At 39.0% G+C, this 18,659-nt stretch overlaps 1 protein-coding gene across 1 annotated transcript; it reads right to left on the bottom strand.

Moving 5' to 3' along the window:
* Positions 1-70: 70 nt before the first annotated feature.
* LOC144704264 (Ribosomal protein S3 family protein) lies at positions 71-2,874 on the bottom strand. The gene is made up of 6 exons (XM_078576620.1): positions 2,760-2,874; positions 2,499-2,646; positions 2,234-2,405; positions 1,109-1,163; positions 886-1,017; positions 71-474 (listed from the first exon to the last, which is right to left on the bottom strand). Exons 1-6 carry the CDS (start codon positions 2,787-2,789, stop codon positions 289-291), a joined length of 723 nt encoding a protein of 240 aa, XP_078432746.1. The 5' UTR covers positions 2,790-2,874; the 3' UTR covers positions 71-288.
* Between the last annotated feature and the right edge of the window lie 15,785 nt (positions 2,875-18,659).

Raw genomic sequence — 18,659 nt, 5'->3', positions numbered from 1 at the left:
ACGTCAGATGGATAAAGATTCCTCAGAAGATTAAGTTCTTCACTTGTCGTTTTAAATTCAATAATCGGCATTGAGATTTAATCTTTAGTCAAGAATGTAAAAAGTAAGAAACATCAGGAGTCTTGCATCAAAACTTTGAAGCAACCATTCGAAGACATAAAGCAGGACTTAGTCGTCTAAGGGCGGAGGAATAAAAAAGCTAGAATAAAAGAAGGGGGTCCCTCTAAAAATTTGCACAACAGCGGATCTCTTGGTATGAGAGAGGGAGAGGGGGTACGTGTCGCCCTCTCAGGCGATGGGGACGGGAACTTCGACGTCGGCGGTGAGGACGGGCAACGTGGGCGGCGGCCTGACGAGCTCGTCCTCGTCCTTGGGCACGTGGACGGTGACCTGGTCCGGCAGCGGCGTGGTGGGCCCCTGCTTCCCCTTCGGGTCCCAGTCCAACATGATCTTCACCTTGATTCCCAGCACACCCTGGCCCCACAACAGACACCAAAGTCAACGATCAAAATAACCAGGTCAACGACAAACTCCAAACTCAACGACCATCACCCAGACCATAATGAAATACCGTAAAAATGTCAAAGTCAACGCCGATTAACCAATATAAAACTATCAGATGAAATAGGTCAATAAACAAACGAGTTCGTAAATCAAAACTCCGGATTTGGTCAACAATCAAAATCTAGGTCAACTCTGCGTTTGGTGGTCAACCATAAGAAAAAGGTCAATGATCATAACAAAATGATCAATGACAATCGAGTTCATCAACCAGACTAAAAAATGAAGTTTACAAGTGAAATAGGAAAATTGGATTATTATGAATTAAGTCAACTCTGACAGTAGAGGTCAATTAAGATGTCAATAGGGAAAAAGTCAACTGACCTGTCTCAGAAGAACATGCCTCACGGCCGAGTCGATGTACTCGTTGACGGGCTGACCAGACGAAATCATGTAGCCGTCCTTGAATTTCATTGACTTGGCACGCTGGGCCCTCAATTTCCCACTCACAATCACCTGGGAAACCATATGTATAGTGAGATTAATTATTCAGAATAATTAGTGTAATGAAATAAATAGTGAGAGGAAGAAGCCAAAGATTGGTTACCTCACAGCCCTTGGCGCCACTCTCCATGACGAACTTCAACACACCATAACACGCCCTGAGGGAGGGAAGGTTTATTTAGTAACAAAAATAAAAATAATAACAATTATGATTATAGAGAAAAATGAATGAAAAATGTATGAAAAGGCATGTCGGAGTATATTCCAAACTCCAGGCACACGGGTGAAGTGCTAGAGCCTGACAAGCTCCAAAGACTCGTTTTTTGAGCATGGAGAGAGATTCCACCGAGCTATGGAACTAGTTGGAAATAGAGACTAACCTCATACTCACTAATATAAAACACTTAGAAAAGTTAGATAGCGATAATACATTCAGGGAGACTTGTAAATACACCCGAAGAAGACTGCAATCAGATGGAAAGTCAGCAATCAAAGAAGACGGATGATCATGTTGATATAGTCATCTTCCGACACAAAATAGGTACGGATTGACCCAATTTGCTTTGTAGATGACATTCATACTTAAGTTAGATAGCGATGATACATTTAGGGAGGCTTGTAAATGCACCCGAAGAAGAGACTGCAATCAGATGGAAAGTCAGCAATCAAAGAAGACGGATGATCATAGCGATCTAGTCATCTTCCGACACAAAATAGGTACGGATTGCCCTAATTTGCTTTGTAGATGACATTCCTAGAGGCAATAACTATTAAACTTAGTGGGTCTCAGGATGGCTTTTAACAAAATAAGTAATAGAGATCAATAAAACAAAATAGAAGATTTTGACAGACGAGCAGCACTAATGATATTCTACCCAAAAATTACCCTTTTGATATCAAGAAAGCGACCGGAGCTCAATTTGAAAAAGATACTAATCAAATCTCTCTTCCATGATTCAGAAAATAATGACCAAATTAATTTCAGTGTCGAAGTCAAGTGGAAGAGCACGTTAACACTCTAGTCATCTTCAGACACGGAATCCCCAACCATAAGTGAACCCGCTGTAACGATGACAAAGAGTAGGAAAGAAGAACATAAAGAATTTGACGTTCTAATGACGCAGTGTAGATGAGAACACCGTTTAATAAAAAGATTTTCTAAAATTTGTAATCTGCGCGAGAAAATTGAAGAATGTAATTAACATTAAGCGACATAACACAAACATACCTTCGGACTGCAAGTCCTCCGAGGAGTTTGTAGCGGAGGGACTCGGCCTGGGCGATTGCGCACAGACCGCGGTTGTTAACCTTCTCGGCATAAAGCTCGACACCATTCTCGGGAAACTTGAACCTCTTCTGCACTACTGAAGTCAACTCTCTAATTCTCCTCCCCTTCTCTCCTGAAAACGACAAGTTATCATCAAGCAGTGTTCAAGATACCAGATCCCTAATTTTCGGAACAAAAGGAATTAGAACGACAGCCAAATACGCACCCAAGACGTTCTGCGTGCGAGTGGCACGAATAATAATCTCTGTCCGCATCGGGGTCACCCTAACCTCGACGCCGGAGTAACCATCTTCTGCCAACTCTCTCGTAAGCACCTCGTTCAACTCCGCAAAGAAAACGCCATCGGCGACGAACTTCGCAAGAAACGCAAGGATCGTCCGATTAACAACAGCAAGATCGGATCAACTCGAACTGAAAGATGTAATGTAATCGACCGCTCAATTAGTTCAAATAGGGTAACCAGTACCTTTCGCTTCTTGCTCTGAGCGGTCGCCATGGCTGATCGGATGCTCTCGCTACGGCTCTGCGCTCTCCGGCCGTAAACCCTAACGCAGCAGATACTCGAGGGCGGCGCAAGAAGGGAGGATAGAGAAATGGCTTACAAAGAGGAATTTATAGGCCACGATCTCGGAGACATCGAACGGCCCTCGTTCTTTATAAAATTTGGACGGCCCCGATTGAAGTCGCTTGTATTGCGGACCCAATGTTGGACATCTATTTTCTTCAAAAAACTTAAGTTAAATTAATTAGACGATTATATCTTTATTTCAAGCTATGTCTTGATATCAGCTTCATCCGGCCGAATTCTGGACTGGGCGAACAACCCCGTGACGATTCGCCTCGAATCGGCGTGGTCCGCCAGGTGAATATGATAATTGAAGCCCAAATATAACCTGAAATCTGATTTCCAAAGCAGTACCCCATTTGCTTGGGTTTGAAATGAACTAAAAGTGAAGAGCAGATTCCTATCCAAACAAAAATTGGCTGATATGTGGCCAGTAATTACTCTGACTTTGTATTGATGTCTTTCCTTCTAACATTCATCTTCAAATAAAAAAAATCTTGTTTTGATTTCATATTTTCAAACATGTGATCATTAAAAGTGGCATAGAGGAGATTCCCTTGTACAGCAAACTATTTATGTTTTGAAAATTTATAAGAGGACATAATTACATGTTTTAGAGGATGCAGTGATTTGAAAATCTTAAGATTAATCATTCCCTGCACAGCTTGACTAAATTACAGTTGATGTGCACTTAGACATGCGCCAAACCGTGCGAGCGGATCGCGCTCGTGCGGTTGGGCGCATGTGCGAAGCGAAAATTATGTCTTCTAAAACACGTGCGGTTGGGCGCATGTGCACAGTTGATGTGCAGGGGTCGGTGCGGTGCGAAAATTTCCCGTTGTGCGAAACCCCCGGTCGGCCCCTCCAGGCGCCCCCTCCAACCCGTGCCCCGGCCGCACCCCCCTCCCGGCGCCTCTCTGCCTCCCCCTCCGGCCGTCCCCGCCCCCTTCCACCCCCCTGCCCATCCTCGCGCCCCCGCCCCGCCCCCCCCCCCTCCGCCCCTGCCCCGCCGCACCGCCCCCTTCCCCCACCCCCCGCCCCGTCGAAGCCCTCGAGCGCGAGGGCGTGACCGACGTCTTCGCCTACCCCGGCGGCGCCTCCATGGAGATCCACCAGGCCCTCGCCCGCTCCCCCGTCATCGTCAACCACCTCTTCCGCCACGAGCAAGGCGAGATCTTCGCCGCCGAGGGCTACGCCCGCTCCACCGGCCGCCTCGGCGTCTGCATCGCCACCTCTGCCCCCTGCGCCACCAACCTCATCAGCGGCCTCGCCGATGCGCTCCTCGACAGCGTCCCCCTCGTCACCATCACCGGGCAGGACCCCCGGCGGATGATCGGCACCGACGCCTTCTAGGAAACCCCCATCGTGGAGGTCACCCGCTCCATCACCAAGCACAATTACCTCGTCCTCAGCGTCGACGACATCCCCCGCGTCGTCCGCGAGGCCTTCTTCCTCGCCACCTCCGGCCGCCCCGGCCCCGTGCTCATTGACCTCCCCAAAGACATCCAACAGCAGCTCGCCATCCCCGTCTGGGACCAGCCCATGCGCCTCAACGGCTACCTCTCCCGCCTCCCCAAGGCCCCCGCCGCGCCCAATTGGAGCAGATCATCCGCCTGCTCGCCGAGTCGAAGAAGCCTGTGCTCTACGTCGGCGGCGGCTGCATCAACGCCAGCGATGAACTCCGCCGCTTCGTCGACCTCGCCGGCGTGCCCGCCGCCAGCACCCTGATGGGCCTCGGCGTGCACCCCACCTCGGACCGCCTCTCTCTCAAGATGCTCGGCATGCACGGCACGGTCTACGCCAATTGCGCCGTCAACAAGGCCAACCTCCTCCTCGCCTTCAGCGTCCGCTTCGACGCCCACCACCCGCCCCCCTCCCCCACCACCCGGCCACCTGCCTCCACCCCCTTTCCCGGGCCACCCGCGTCCACCCCCTCCCCCCCTTCCCACCGGCAGCCTGCGACCATCGTCGGCAGCCTCGCCTTCCAACTCGCCACCGACGACCGTGCCCCCCCCCTCCCCCACCCTCTCCAACGTGCGAATAAGTGCGGTGTGCGGTGCGCTTTTGTGCACAAAAGCGCACCGCACACCGCACGGCCCAATTTGTGTGTGCGAAAATTCGCACACTCGGTGCGAATTTTCGCACCGCACCGCACGACCATGTCTATGTGCACTCTTGAATTGTAGATATGTGGTAATAGTAATTATTGATAATATTGATAATAAAGTGTACTATTGTGACAAACAATGAAGTATACCTTCAACTAATTTAATATTACATCAATACTTATCTTAGCATAATAGCTGTTATGATTAATAGTGTTCGTATATGACGTAGACAATCATTTTTGTACATTATGTTCAAATAGCATCATTGTGTACTGTGCAAATTAAAATGTACATTATGTTCAATAACTTAGAAGAAATCTAAATTGAGTTGTCAATAAATATGGAAATAATTTGCACGGTACACTTCATTGTTTGTCTCAATAGTACGCTTTATTATCAATCTTATCAATAATTATTATTACCACATACGATTTAAATACTACAGAGATAAAAAACTCCAAAGGACTACAGTCTTGAGCATGAAAGCAATCTAGCACTAAAATACCTAACCAAGGCCCATTGACAAGGAGATCATTGACAACATTAAGTAGTTATTAGGTTGATATCAGAACAAAATACAAAATATAAAATTAAAATAATGATCTTAAATATTTGGGAAGGAGTTATCTAATATAATTTTCCTTCTAAAGTCTGAATTGGGCTTATAGGGGTTGAGATAGGCATACTGATAGGGACCATCTAGCACTGAAGACTGGTCTGTAGTAGTGGGGAGAACGTGGGCTGAATGAGAGACCCGGCCTTTACGTATTTGGCCTAGTTAATGGCCCCCCTGGAGGTTGATGTTATCTTCGTCCTATTTTTCTCACTTCTAGTTTTGAATGCATGGGCCCTATTTCTGTGTTGAGAACCCCGAAGACCCCTTTAGTAGGCCTCTTTCCCCTTCATTAAGAGGGGAGGCCCGTATGACACCCCTAGGTAAGGGGGGAGGCACCCCTCCTTGGTTAGAAGGAGAAAAAGAGGAACAAAGCTTGATTTTTTTATTTTATTGTTATTTTGTTTTTGACATATTTATGAAAATGCCACTTTGACTTTGAGTTTGAAAACAAACCCTAACTTGGTTGTAGCCACTACTGCCACCGAGCGCGTTCGCGCGCCGCCGTCGTTGCTGCCACACCCACTATTGTGGATGCGGCCACACATCAATGGCTGCAGCCTCTTGCTGAGCCCGCCGCCACGCCCCACCTACCATCACGTTGTATCAACCGCAGTCTGATACCCGTGTCATCGTCTGCGCCATTGCCATTAGCTTGTTGGGCTGCCCGTGATGTCATCGCATGACGTTTGCGTCCTCGACGGGTCGCCTTCCAGGTCCAATTATCATCGACAGGGATGACAAGGTCGCGACCAAACCAGTAAGCCCTACATCTCTCCCCATGTATGCGTTGATTATTTCCTTCAGTACTTCCCACACACGTCTAGATAGGATTGACGCTCTGAGTGGTAGAATTTCTTTCAATCCATCCTTGGTTGAACCCATTGAGGGTTTGCGCATTAGCGGCAGTAGCCGTGCACATGCTGTCAGTCTTCAACCCAACGCACGGGTCATTGGGAGCCCAGTGGCATACTTAGGATCCTCGTATAGTGGTTAATTGCATGTCGGTGTCTTCGACACTGAGTTTATACTTCTCATTGACTTTTTTTCACGCACATGCACATCCTCATCACCTGCCTTACCTTTGCCCAATTGGCACTAGAACGGTCGACAATCTTGACACATCGTTCCACATCACACAATAAATGTTATAAGGATACTAGAGAGATATTTTAGACAAAATGTGTATGAACTAGTTCTTTATGACTATTTTTAAGTATATATGATTAGATAGTTATCAGACTATGATGCTCCATTTCCCACCAATAATGCATATCAATTGAGTGCTGAATATCCAATGATGAATCTCTATCATATAATGGGTAAGTAAATGCTGAATTAGTCCTATTGCATTAAGATAATTTTTTGTTTACCACAACTGTTCCAATATATACAATTTGAAATAAAAAATACTAAAATCATCCTAGTAGAACAATTATACTAGAATTCTAGGTCTTGTGTAAATATGATTCGCACAAGCTATTTATAGAAAAATATTATGTGTTTTATAGAAAAATATTATGTGTAGGTGATTTTAACCTGGTCTATACTTAGTATATATTTCAATATATTTCATTCTTATGAGAATGTGTCATTATTCTCTTGAAAAAAATCTCGACTATGTTTCATTCACTTATATTTCATTTGTTCCAAATAATTCAAATTAGGCCATAAAACCTAATGTTTACTATCAGTTTTGAGGGTAATTGGGACCATTTAAAGTCTTGTGAGGATATTTAGAGGGCAAGCCTACAAATATAGGTTGTAAGCTCATTTTGTGCATATAATTTGTAATTAACTCCATCCACTTGTGTTCCATTTACCAAAGTAAAGGGAACATGAGAAAAACACGAGTCTCTCAATCTATCGTTGTCATATTACTATTGAGGCTGTTCACATCCATTGTTCATGATTCTAAGGGAATGAAGAAAATTCATGTCATCTTATCCCATTCATGTACTTTATGAAGTCAAACTTAGGTCAACATTATGAATTTAATTTGAGCTTTAATGACTTACTTTATGACATTTTGTAAGCTCAAACAAGGCAATAATAATCATATTATGGTTGAGTCGTTGATGCTAATGCCTTGTAAATTTTTTTTTATATTCTTTTGTATGTTTTTTGAGTTACACTCGCCTCACCTAACCTTCTCTATTTGAGCCAAATATTTTTTAACCTGGTTCAGGTAACCAAAATTCCACATATCTAGCCTCCTTGGAGTCTAAAAACAGTCTAAATGGTAATTAGTAAATGATATCGTTGATGTATTTTATATATAAGAATACATGACATGACACAAGCTCATCTATCGAGTGCTAGCCTTTGATGCATCTCCTCAGTCCATGACGTTCACACACAACTCTCTCAGGTCAACTTAATGAGATTATATTGTAACTGTGTACTCCCTTATTCCCAACCTTTATCTCCAATGCCCTTGCATCATCCACATTACCCACACCTCCCTTCAGTATACATTCTGACCTCAATGCAACATTTCCTTGAAACCAGAAGTAAACTAAAATACACTTGATTTTACTCATGAGGTCAACCTTTGACTTTGAGGTCAACCTTTGAATCTTCATGATTGACCTCCCAACTCACAATAAGCCACTTTCAGCACCACTCTCCTCCCATTTGATATCACCAACAAGCAAACCTCTTCTCAAAGGTCAGCCAAAATTATATAATACATAATCAATGAATTTCAATTTTTTCTGCCAATTCACTTATCATAATCAAATTACCAAAATATCTATGATCTCCATATATCTCAATCCACAGATTAATTTTAAAATAGAAGATATGATGTTCCAAAATACAAGACAACAAAATTTACATAGAATGATGGGAAGATTAATGCATTTTCAAAAATTAAGGTCAAAATGTTTTCATGACATGAGATTATTTAAAATTTTAATGAAAAATTTTGCATACTATGGTGAAAATATATGTATCCAGCAAGCTAATAGTACATTCTATATAAATTTCAAGATGAATCTCTTGTTACCTACCATGAAATTTATAGATACACTTTAAAAGTAAGAAGTGTCAAAAAAATAAATAAGCCAATCTATATTCAAACCATTGTTGGCCATGTTTCTTTTTATCAAGAAGGTGCTCAATAATATAAAATATATTATTGTACTTCACTCGTGATGCTAATAATAAAGTCCATGAATACATTATATGAATGAGTGAATCATGATTAGATCATAATACATATATCACTATTCTTTGAGCATGTTTCAAAATGCTTCTATTCTAAGGATACTCCAGAATGACAGAAAAATGTTTGGAAAGAATAATATATTCCCACCTATGTGATGATTATGACCAATCACATAGCCATTAGTGTGGATGCACTTTAGTGGACAGAGTTCACTAAATTGATTTCTATGAATACTTGGACGATACTTTGCCAAAGTGTCAACCAGGTTGACTACGTCGTGGTTGTATAAGTGTTCCTTCAAATTGGGACACCGATGAAGTAATGTGGATTGACGAGTGTGCTTTGACTATGGCCTACAAGTTCATATGCATGAAATGACGAATATACTTAGCTTGTATGAAACAAGAAGTGCACATAGATGATTGAATGATCAAGATGGGATCATCCCCCTTGGTATAAGAGGAGATAGCTTAGGGAAGATGTGATGAAGTCCTCAAACAAGGCAGTAAAATATCAAAAATATTTCTCTGATCATTTTTTTAAGACATCCATAATAACTAAAATAATCAATTTGAGTTTGATAGCTGAACATAGCCCACGATAACTTGGATCCCTAAACAACTCTCACAATATCTATTTAGACATCATATGATCAAGAGTAGACTATGCTATTCAATTTTTTTATGTTGATGTCTTCCTCAAATGTCATATGAATATGAATATGTTTGAATATAAGTAATCACTGCTTTATCATATTATCATAATTCACTTAGTATTTCACATACTCTTGCCCTTTATTACAAACATCACACATGGATAATAAGGAAATAGGTCACGTATTAATGAAATGAAATTAGACCTAGATATGAGAAGGGAATGTCACAGTCTAATAAAATTGTAGTAAGAATGTATAAAATCAAGACCATTAATCATAATTTTAGATTGGATTGAACTTCCAGTCTAGTTGTCATTTGATTATCTGACCAAACCAATGATCATAAGTATAATTGTTATCACTATATTTTATGAAGTTATATGAAATACACTCTCTACCCCTCACTCTCTTGCGCTATCTCACACTCTCTCACTCTCTTTCTTTTTATCATACTCTCTATTTCTCACTCTCGTACTCTTTCTCTCTCCTGATCTAGGTATTTATCTATTCTACCTTTATCTGTCCTCCCTTGTTCTCTCTAGATCCAGATATTTATCTATCCTCTCTTTCTTTATATTCTCTTGCTCTCTCTTGGTCTATATTTTTATCTATCCTCCCATTCGTTATCCTCGTTTGCTCTCTCTTGGTCTAGAAATTTATCAATCCTCTCTTTCTTTATCCTCTCTTGCTCTCTCTTGGTCTAGATATTTATCTATCCTCTCTTGTTCTCTATTGATCTAGATATTCATCTATCCTCTCTTGTTCTTTCTTCATATAGATATTTATCTATCCTTTCTCTCTCTCTCTCTCTCTCAATCTATCTTTTCCACTCTCCTCTCTCTTTTTTTTGCTATCTCTGTCTCTTTTTTGCCTATCTCTTTCTCTCTCCCCTCTCTCAATAATTTACACGCACTCTCTCCTGCTCTTGGGCTCTCTTCTCTCACACTCTCTCCAGAAAATTCTCTCTCATTCTCGCTCTTGCCATTTATATCTATCTTTGTTCATTCTCTATCCCTCTCTCCCTATCTCTATCTTTCCCTCTCTCTCTCCCTCTCCCCCTCACACACACGCACACTCTATCTCTTGTTTTCTCTTGCTCTTTCTCTCTTACTCTCTCTGATTCTTTCTCTATCCCTCTATCTTTTTCTCCCCCTCTTGATCTCTCTCTCTCTCATGCACTTGCTTTTTCTAATTTTCTCTCTCTCTCACTCTCACTTGCTCTCCCCATCCCTCTCTCAATCACGTTCTTTCTTTTTCCCTCTTCCTCTGTCCCCTAAGTATCTCTCTTTCACTTTCTCCCCATCTCAACCTATTTTTTTCTCGCTCTCTCTGTCTACCAACCTCGCTTTCTTTCATTCTCACTCTCTCCTTTTACTCAATTATCTATCCTTCAATATTCCCTTTCAGTTTCTCTGGCTCTTTCCCCTTATATCCCTCTACTCTCCAGTCTCCATTTCACACTCATTATTTTTGTCTCTCTCTTCCCCCTATAAATTTATCACTTTCCATCTTACTATCTTCTCATCTCTACTTCTATTTATTTTCCACTCCATCTATCCACCTATCTCTTTCACTCAAACACTCTCTCCTCTCCAACTCTATCTATTTCCCTCTTACTCTCCCCCTCTCACTATTTATGTTTTCTTTTCACTCTCTCCCTCTCTCTAACCTCTATCTCTTTCCCTCACATTTTTTATCCCTCTCAAATTCTATCTCTTTTCCTCTCTCTCTTATCCCTCTCAAATATTCTCTTTTTCATCTCACTCTCAACCCTTCTAACTCTATTTCTTTTCCTCTCACTCTCTCCCCCCCTCTAACTCTATTTCTTTTCCTCACACTCTCTCCTCCCTCTAACTCTATTTCTTTTCCTCTCAGTCTCTCCTCCCTCTAACTCTATCTCTTTTAACACTCACTTTCTCCTCTAACTCTATCTCATTTCCTCTCGGTCTTCCCTTTAATTCTATCTATTTTCCTTTACTATCACCCTCTTCCTCTCTAATGAGAACACATGTCTTTGATGTCCTTAAAGTCTATTGTCCCATATTCCTTTTTAGCCACCTTGATAAATGTAGTCCACTTTAAAGGGAGATCAGTTTAGTGAAATACACTTAAAGATCAATATTTAGTTCATAAATTTTATGAGAATTTATTCAATATAGAGGAAATTCATGACAAGTGTACATCTCATTTATTCTATTGGTTCACAGAGAAATGTCCAGGCTTATATTTTATTACTATATTTAAGCTCTTATTTTTTTTCAAAAGTATGAAATTGACTTTTTTACATTTAACTTTGACATTGACTAGTATGCCTGATGAACAGAGACTAAACCGGACCGGTCCTTAACAGAACTTAGATGGGACCAAAATTAAGGTCTAGATTTAGGTTTTTGCTATAACTGAACCGAGACTGGTTCGTGATGTTGGCTAAAGGTCAGATTAGTTTGGAGGACATATGAGAAAGTGTAAGTTCTTGTGACTTAGAGAGGAGTTTGAGATAGAGAGAAATTTTAAAAAGATAGGACTGCAAGATTCATGGAGGTGCACCTAAAGGAAAATGATGTCACGTTTGGTCAAGAAGCCAATCACATAATCCGAATTTATATCAACAATTGTATGAGACACATATCAATCATTGGGGTTGCTAAGCCTTGACGGATACAGATTAGTTTGAATGGAGCCATCAACCATTTTGCTTCCTCTCTTGACTGAAAATTGATGAGGATGCCAGCATGAAAATTACACAATACATATATCTAAATTGTAGTACATGTAAATTTAATTCTATGAGAACTAATATAACTCTGTTATTTCCCTTTCTCTCCCTCTCTTGTTTTAAACAATAAAAGCTTATCATTGATAAGTCAATATAAAGATATTAAATAAGAGTTCACTAAGGTACATTTTATTCACATTTTATATTAAATCCTAACTTGGAGCATGTGCATTTAGTGAAATATCCTGATAGAACTCTCCACATATATTCATCTTTTAGATAGCATAAAAGTATAGTTTCTTTTTACCTAATGTGACCCACTTGGCCAATGAGCCAAGTGGGCTGAATTTAGCCTCTTCCTTGGAGAATTTTGGACCTTTCTCAGGACTAGGAAAATTGCTCTTATGAAAGGACCAACGAACTCTTCATAAAGCCAAAGGAGATTTCATTGGGCTAATGGGTCTTCCTCTTGAGAGAAGACCCAAGAAGGAACTCCAAGAGATCGTTTAAAGGATTGATATCTTCTGGAAGGGGTTCTAGTGGGCCTATGGGCTTGGCCCAAATCACACCCATAAAAATATCCATTATCTAAGGCATGCCTATAAATGCGTTAGACTTCTTTGTAAAAGGCATCTTGAATTTTTATTTGGAATTTTAGTGAAAGGGTGAGCAGATTCTTTTCTTGCTCTCTCTCTCTAGAGTTCTGAGAGTTAGTGAGGACCACGTGGAAGGTGAGACAACAAGACCTATGTGGGGAGAGAAATCCTTCTCTCTCTACTCCCTCTCCCAAGGGTTCCCCCTCTCTCTCTCTACATTGGAGCTGCCAAGGGTTCCAAGAAGTGAGAAGCATACGGGGCTTGTGGAGGTAGAAGGATAGGCCTACCAGCTAGGTAAGCCAGTTCTTTATTTATCTACCCTTCTCCTTCTTCACCAATATTGATTTCTTGTGGTAGAAATCAAGATTAGGGGTTCTTTCTCTCTCCAGACCACCTGCCCTGTGGGAATTGGGTGTTCTTGGCCTAAGAACACACTTAATTCTATTCACAACACTTGGTAGATCCCACGCGTGTGGGGTGAAGCAACTTCTTGCAAATCTTGGTCAAAATTCATTTTCAACCAAGATTTGTTCAGGAAGAACAAGTCGATTATTTTCTTCTGAATTTCTTCCCGATTTAAATTTGATGAAGTAAATCAGATAAAAAATCTATAAAAATACCTAAAAATCACTAAAACTGTTCTGAACTTACCTGACTTTTTTTACACTCATAAAAAATCATTAAATGGGAAAATTTATAATTCACTGTCATTTACACTCAATTTAATCAAAATAAAATTGAATATAATTCCTAAAATTCATACACACCCGTTTTAGCTTCAATCCACTCAGAATTGGTCTAGTTGCTCTCTATGGATCAAACCTCACTCCCCTATCAGTGAGGGATATAAATTCGTTGATAAATCTAGGGAACTCCTCATTCGACCTAGATTAGTGATACTTAGTATAAAATAACCTAGAACCCTAGTTTCCCATTTTATCAATCATCAATATATTTTATCATACTACCACACCCCAGCTTATCTCCCAGTCTTATATATAACCACATTATCTCCCCCTTCTATTAGTAATATTTTATTTGTCAACTCTGCCTTTTCTCCACCTGTTATTATAAAATTGTATAACATAATACTATTTCCCGATTAACACTATATTCTGTGTACATTTTTATATGTCCGTATCATCCTCTTCCTTATTCTCCATTAAATTATATTATACCAATACACCTACCTTTTCTTTCGCTCCTCTTATATAATATAATATTAACATATAATATAGTATTACTCTATTGTTGTAATTATATTTGTGTAGCATTATACTCCACTTTGTACCTTCTAATATCCTAATACATTGCCACCTCTCCTGCACACACATAATTATACTTAATACCTCTTCCTCCTCACTTATATCCATAAATCAGATTTATCTCTAAGTTTTATACCTAGTGGAGGCAACATTACTCATTCCTATTCAACTGATTAAGCTAGTTATGTAATTATTATTTGATTAAAGTGAACTTAGAATATGGTGAAAAATGAAACTCCTAAATTTCCTCCATCATGTGTTTTCTTTATTGATATACTTCTATGTTTTACTGATAAACCAAATATTAGGTTTGAATTTTGTTTTGAGGTAATGGTTTACGGGAAAAAATACAAAATCCCTTACTTAAAGTGGTAAGGGACCAACCACAAAGCAAGTAAAAACAGTTTTTTTTCATTCAAATTTTATATTTTGGAACTGGTTCTATATTTTTTGGAATTTTAAATGATTTTACAGGAATTAAATTCACTCAAACACAAGCAAAATGTTTAAAAATAATTAAAAATAAAAAAAACATATTATGTTCTTATAAATCCAATCTAATTATTTATAGGATTTTAAGAAAAAAATGGGATTTTAGGACAACAAATGAATTAAAAATAGCTAATTTACCTTCACCTGTAGTCTATGGGTGGCAGTTGTAGGTGTCAGTGCACAAAGGGGTTGATAATTGTGGGCGGCAATACAGAGTGAGCAACTGATTTTGGCAGGGTCATGTGGTGGATAACGAATAATATAAATTTTGATAAATTATGAATTTTGAGGTGTTGTTAATGGCACTAGCAGTTGCAAGCACTGACGCACAAAGTGGACAACAATTGTGGGCAGCAGCACACAATGAAAAACTGATTTGGATGGCATTTTGTGGTGGAAAAGAAGCACTACCTTTTGTTACTAGATGAGTTTTGAGGCGTGGCATTGGAAAGGTCTCAATATAATTATCTTCCTAAATTATAAACTATAAAACAAGAGAAAAATAAAGAATTAAAAATAAAATATAAACCTCATCATCACATAGTTTAGGGCCCCAATGGTTTTCTTTCTCCTCCTTATTTTTACCCCCTTAAGAAAGAGTGGAACCAATAAACATGATTCAGTATGGCTGCCAATAGTGTATCAAGACAGATTTCAAGGATGGAATGAAAAGATGAAGGATGAGAAGTTTAAATTGAGGAACCCTAATGTTCTTAGGGCACTGATATGCCTTTAAATCTAGCCTTGATGCATGTTTCCATTATCCTTAAATAGGAATTGGGATTTTATTACTTGAATGTTGGATCCCTTATTTAAATCCAGCCCATGGCGTAGGCTTTGTCTTATCATTCGTTTACTTCTAGAATCTAATATATTGTTTACCTAACCTAAAATTCAATCAAACTCCAAGAAAATACTAAGACTAATTCACTTTATTCACGAGAATCAAGTGGGATTAGTCGCATAAAAATTAAATAAATTAGGACCCAATAGATAATTTTCCCCCCAATTTCAATCATAAATAATGGATATATGTATGTATAACTAAAACTGATAATTATATAAGACATAATCACGCATAATTATCAATATCTATTTTACATTATCATCTACCTCTTCTCAGAATGACTGGGAAATGATGTCCCTGATTTCTTTGCCCACAATAATTCATGTTCTGAACTCGCCTTAGATATTACAGGCCATTTCTTCTTCTTTTCTTATATTCCTTGGCAGATAAATTGGTATCATAAAACTGTTCTTTATGGTACATTGGCTTTCTTTTATTTTATTTTATGTGTTCACAAATAGGGTTTCACAACAAGGAGGTCTTTATATTTTCTCCTTTGTTTGCTAAAATCTTTCTTGTTGGACCTATAGACCAGTAACATCTCTTTCCATTTCAACTGTCTGAAAAACCAGAAAATAGATTTAAAATATCATTTTGAGATTCCTCATTATACAAACCATGAAAAGTAGGAAGATAATTAATTTCATTTAAAAATTACCACTTCCTATAAATCAATTTTGTTATCTGTCTGTCTTAAGCTCCTAACTGGGTTTGACCGCCCATGCATGGTCTTTTTATGCACACTTGGGGTAAAGCTCTTGCTTCTTGAACAACCATTTCCTCAATTTTTTCTTGCAATGTAGCTGTCATTCTTGTTACTAAACCTTGATAAAAAAGAACTAAATTCTTTGACCTTGTGTTTACCATAAATTTATGCAAAAATATTTAGTAAAAAAACTTTAAGAGTAAATAACCCAAAATATTTTTCCTTCATGAAATCAAAATGAAGCATGAAAAAAATACATCTTAAGGCCAGTTTGGCATAATTTTATTGATATTACCTTCATTTTGGTATGCCTTATTATTGCATGCATCAATTTTTCAATTTGGTTAAAACAAGACATTAATTTAATTTCAATATAATTCAAATGCCCATAAAGCCTCAGTCAAAATGTGTTTCAATATTTTTACTTTTAGTGCACTTAATTTTCTCGTGAGTTGGTTATTATGCATTTTATTGGGCCAAAATTAAGTAAAAAAAGGGGGAAAATGTTTTTTTAGAATATCCAAATGTAGTGGCAGCCATTAGTCGAAGGCAAGAGAGTGCAGGAGAACTCAAACCTGCTTGTAAGTGGTGAGCGACAGTGTGTAGGCACCAACCCACGGAGCCCATGGATCCCACATTGAGTCCACAAAAACCTACAATGAGCTTACGTAGGCCCACAATAGAGCCTATATAAATAGTGTTGCCTGCACATGCACACGGAGAAGGGAAGTATTTAATTTTTTTATTCCATATCCTCAACTACAATTTATTTACTGTAGTTTTTGAAGCTGTTGATATGGGATAACTTCTAAACTACTTCCAGCCCTGCGCCGGGCTAGGCTGATGGGAGGGGAGAAGGATCACAGCCAAATGGGTTGAGATCTTAATAAAAGAATAACACATCAATGACTAGTATTTGAGCCAATCTAGCAAGAAGCTCGCATCATACCATGACTATTTTCAAATTGGGAAATTCAATCCCAGTTGTTCGATATTCTTAAAGAAGATGGGACAATGATATTTAAATAAGAAAACACTTACCTTTGTTCCCATTTCACAAGCTCCTGATTTGTCGGGGAGCCACTGGCGAGGATGGTGGGGCTGCCCGACAAACCAATCAGAAGGCAGATGATGGGAAAGCTGATTGGGTGAAGGAAGGGTATACCATAAGAGATGGGTCAACGGTTTCAAATTAATCATATCCCTTGGACCCATCAAAGGGGGGATCAGATGGCTGAGTAGGTAAATCCATCCATTTCCAGCCCAGGTCATCGTTACCATCTTCTGGCAGGAGGAGCCCGACGATGAGAAGCCATGGAGCAATCCAACGGCCTCTACAGAATCATTGGATGGGGAACAATTATGCCTCAGATAGCAGAAGCTAGTTCTCATCCCTCAGAGACAATGATTCATGTTGGAGAAGATGTCATAATTACCCTCATCAAATATCATTCAAGAGCTCCGCAATGTAGACAATCCCCCTGTGGGACATTGTGCTCACCTATGTTGTTTGACAAGTAAGAGGGTAGACTTTGTGCTTTAAGTTATAGTCTTGAGTATTTAAAGTGTACATTTTAATATTTATAGATTAAAATTTTAGATTTTGGGTAGCCGGGTATCAGGTTAGGAGCTTTAGGGTTTTTAGGCTTAAGAGTTAGATTTATGTATTCAAAGTTTAGTTATATTTTTGTATTTAGAATTTATAATTTTAGGTTTTTTTGTTTTATGGTTCTTGGTTTGAAAGTTTTTCTTAAAAGTTGGCTTATGATTTAGGGTTTGAAGTTTAAGATTAATATTTAAGGGTTTGGATTATGCTTTAGGCATTAGAAAAAAGGTATGAAGTATGTAGTTTAGGGTTTTAGGTTTTAGCAAAATAAATTTATGGGTTGTGTGTTGAAAGGATAGGGTGTTAAATTAAGAACTTTTAATGTTTAAGGTTTTATATTAAAAAATCAGATTTATGGTTTGTGTGTTCAAATTTTAGGGTGTTACATTAAGAAATTTTAAGCCCTTATTTTTAAAAATGAATGATTTATTATGGTTTAAGATGACACATTCAGGATTTAAAGTTTATTCTTTTAGGTTATGAATTAGCATTTAGGGTTTAGGTTTTGGGTTTGGGGATTTCGTTGAATGATCATGTTTTATGCTTTGTGCTTTAGGATGTTAATGTTTTAGGTTTACAGTTACAATAGGCTTTATGGGATTTTGAATGTTTTGTTTTGGCGTAGATGTTTTAATGTTGACAATGCAGATTTTGGGATATTTTCTTAGTGTTTAGGAAATTGGGGTTTCAGGATTAAATTTTAGGGTTTAGGTATGATGATTAAGGGTCAAATGTTTGGAGTTTAAACTTTAGTGATTTTGATTATATGTTTTTAGGTTATAGGGTCTTGATGTTAGGAAGTTGAGTTTTTGGGCTTACGATTCATATTTCATGTTTCAGGCTTTGGAGTTCTGGAACTTTGATTTTTGAGACCTTAAGGATCTTACGGGTCATGGTTTATGGTTCAATAATTTGGATCTTTCAGTTTTGTTTCTTTGGTTTGATATTTAGGTTAGATTTTGTTGTTTAAAATATTGGATTTTACTAGTTTAGAGAATAGGATTTGGATTTTTAGGGTGTGGGGC

This window comes from Wolffia australiana, chromosome 6 (genome assembly GCF_029677425.1).
Source record: "Wolffia australiana isolate 7733 chromosome 6, ASM2967742v1".
In the NCBI taxonomy this organism is placed as follows: Eukaryota; Viridiplantae; Streptophyta; class Magnoliopsida; order Alismatales; family Araceae; genus Wolffia; species Wolffia australiana.
This window is presented reverse-complemented; position numbering and strand designations above follow the sequence as displayed.

Coding starts and splice junctions, on each gene's coding strand:
- LOC144704264 (XM_078576620.1), bottom strand. CDS start 2,789: ATGGCGACCGCTCAGAGCAAGAAGCGAAAG. Junction 2,406..2,498: donor TCGCACGCAGAACGTCTTGG/GTGCGTATTTGG, acceptor TGTCGTTTTCAG/GAGAGAAGGGGAGGAGAATT. Junction 475..885: donor GGCATGTTCTTCTGAGACAG/GTCAGTTGACTT, acceptor TTGTGGGGCCAG/GGTGTGCTGGGAATCAAGGT.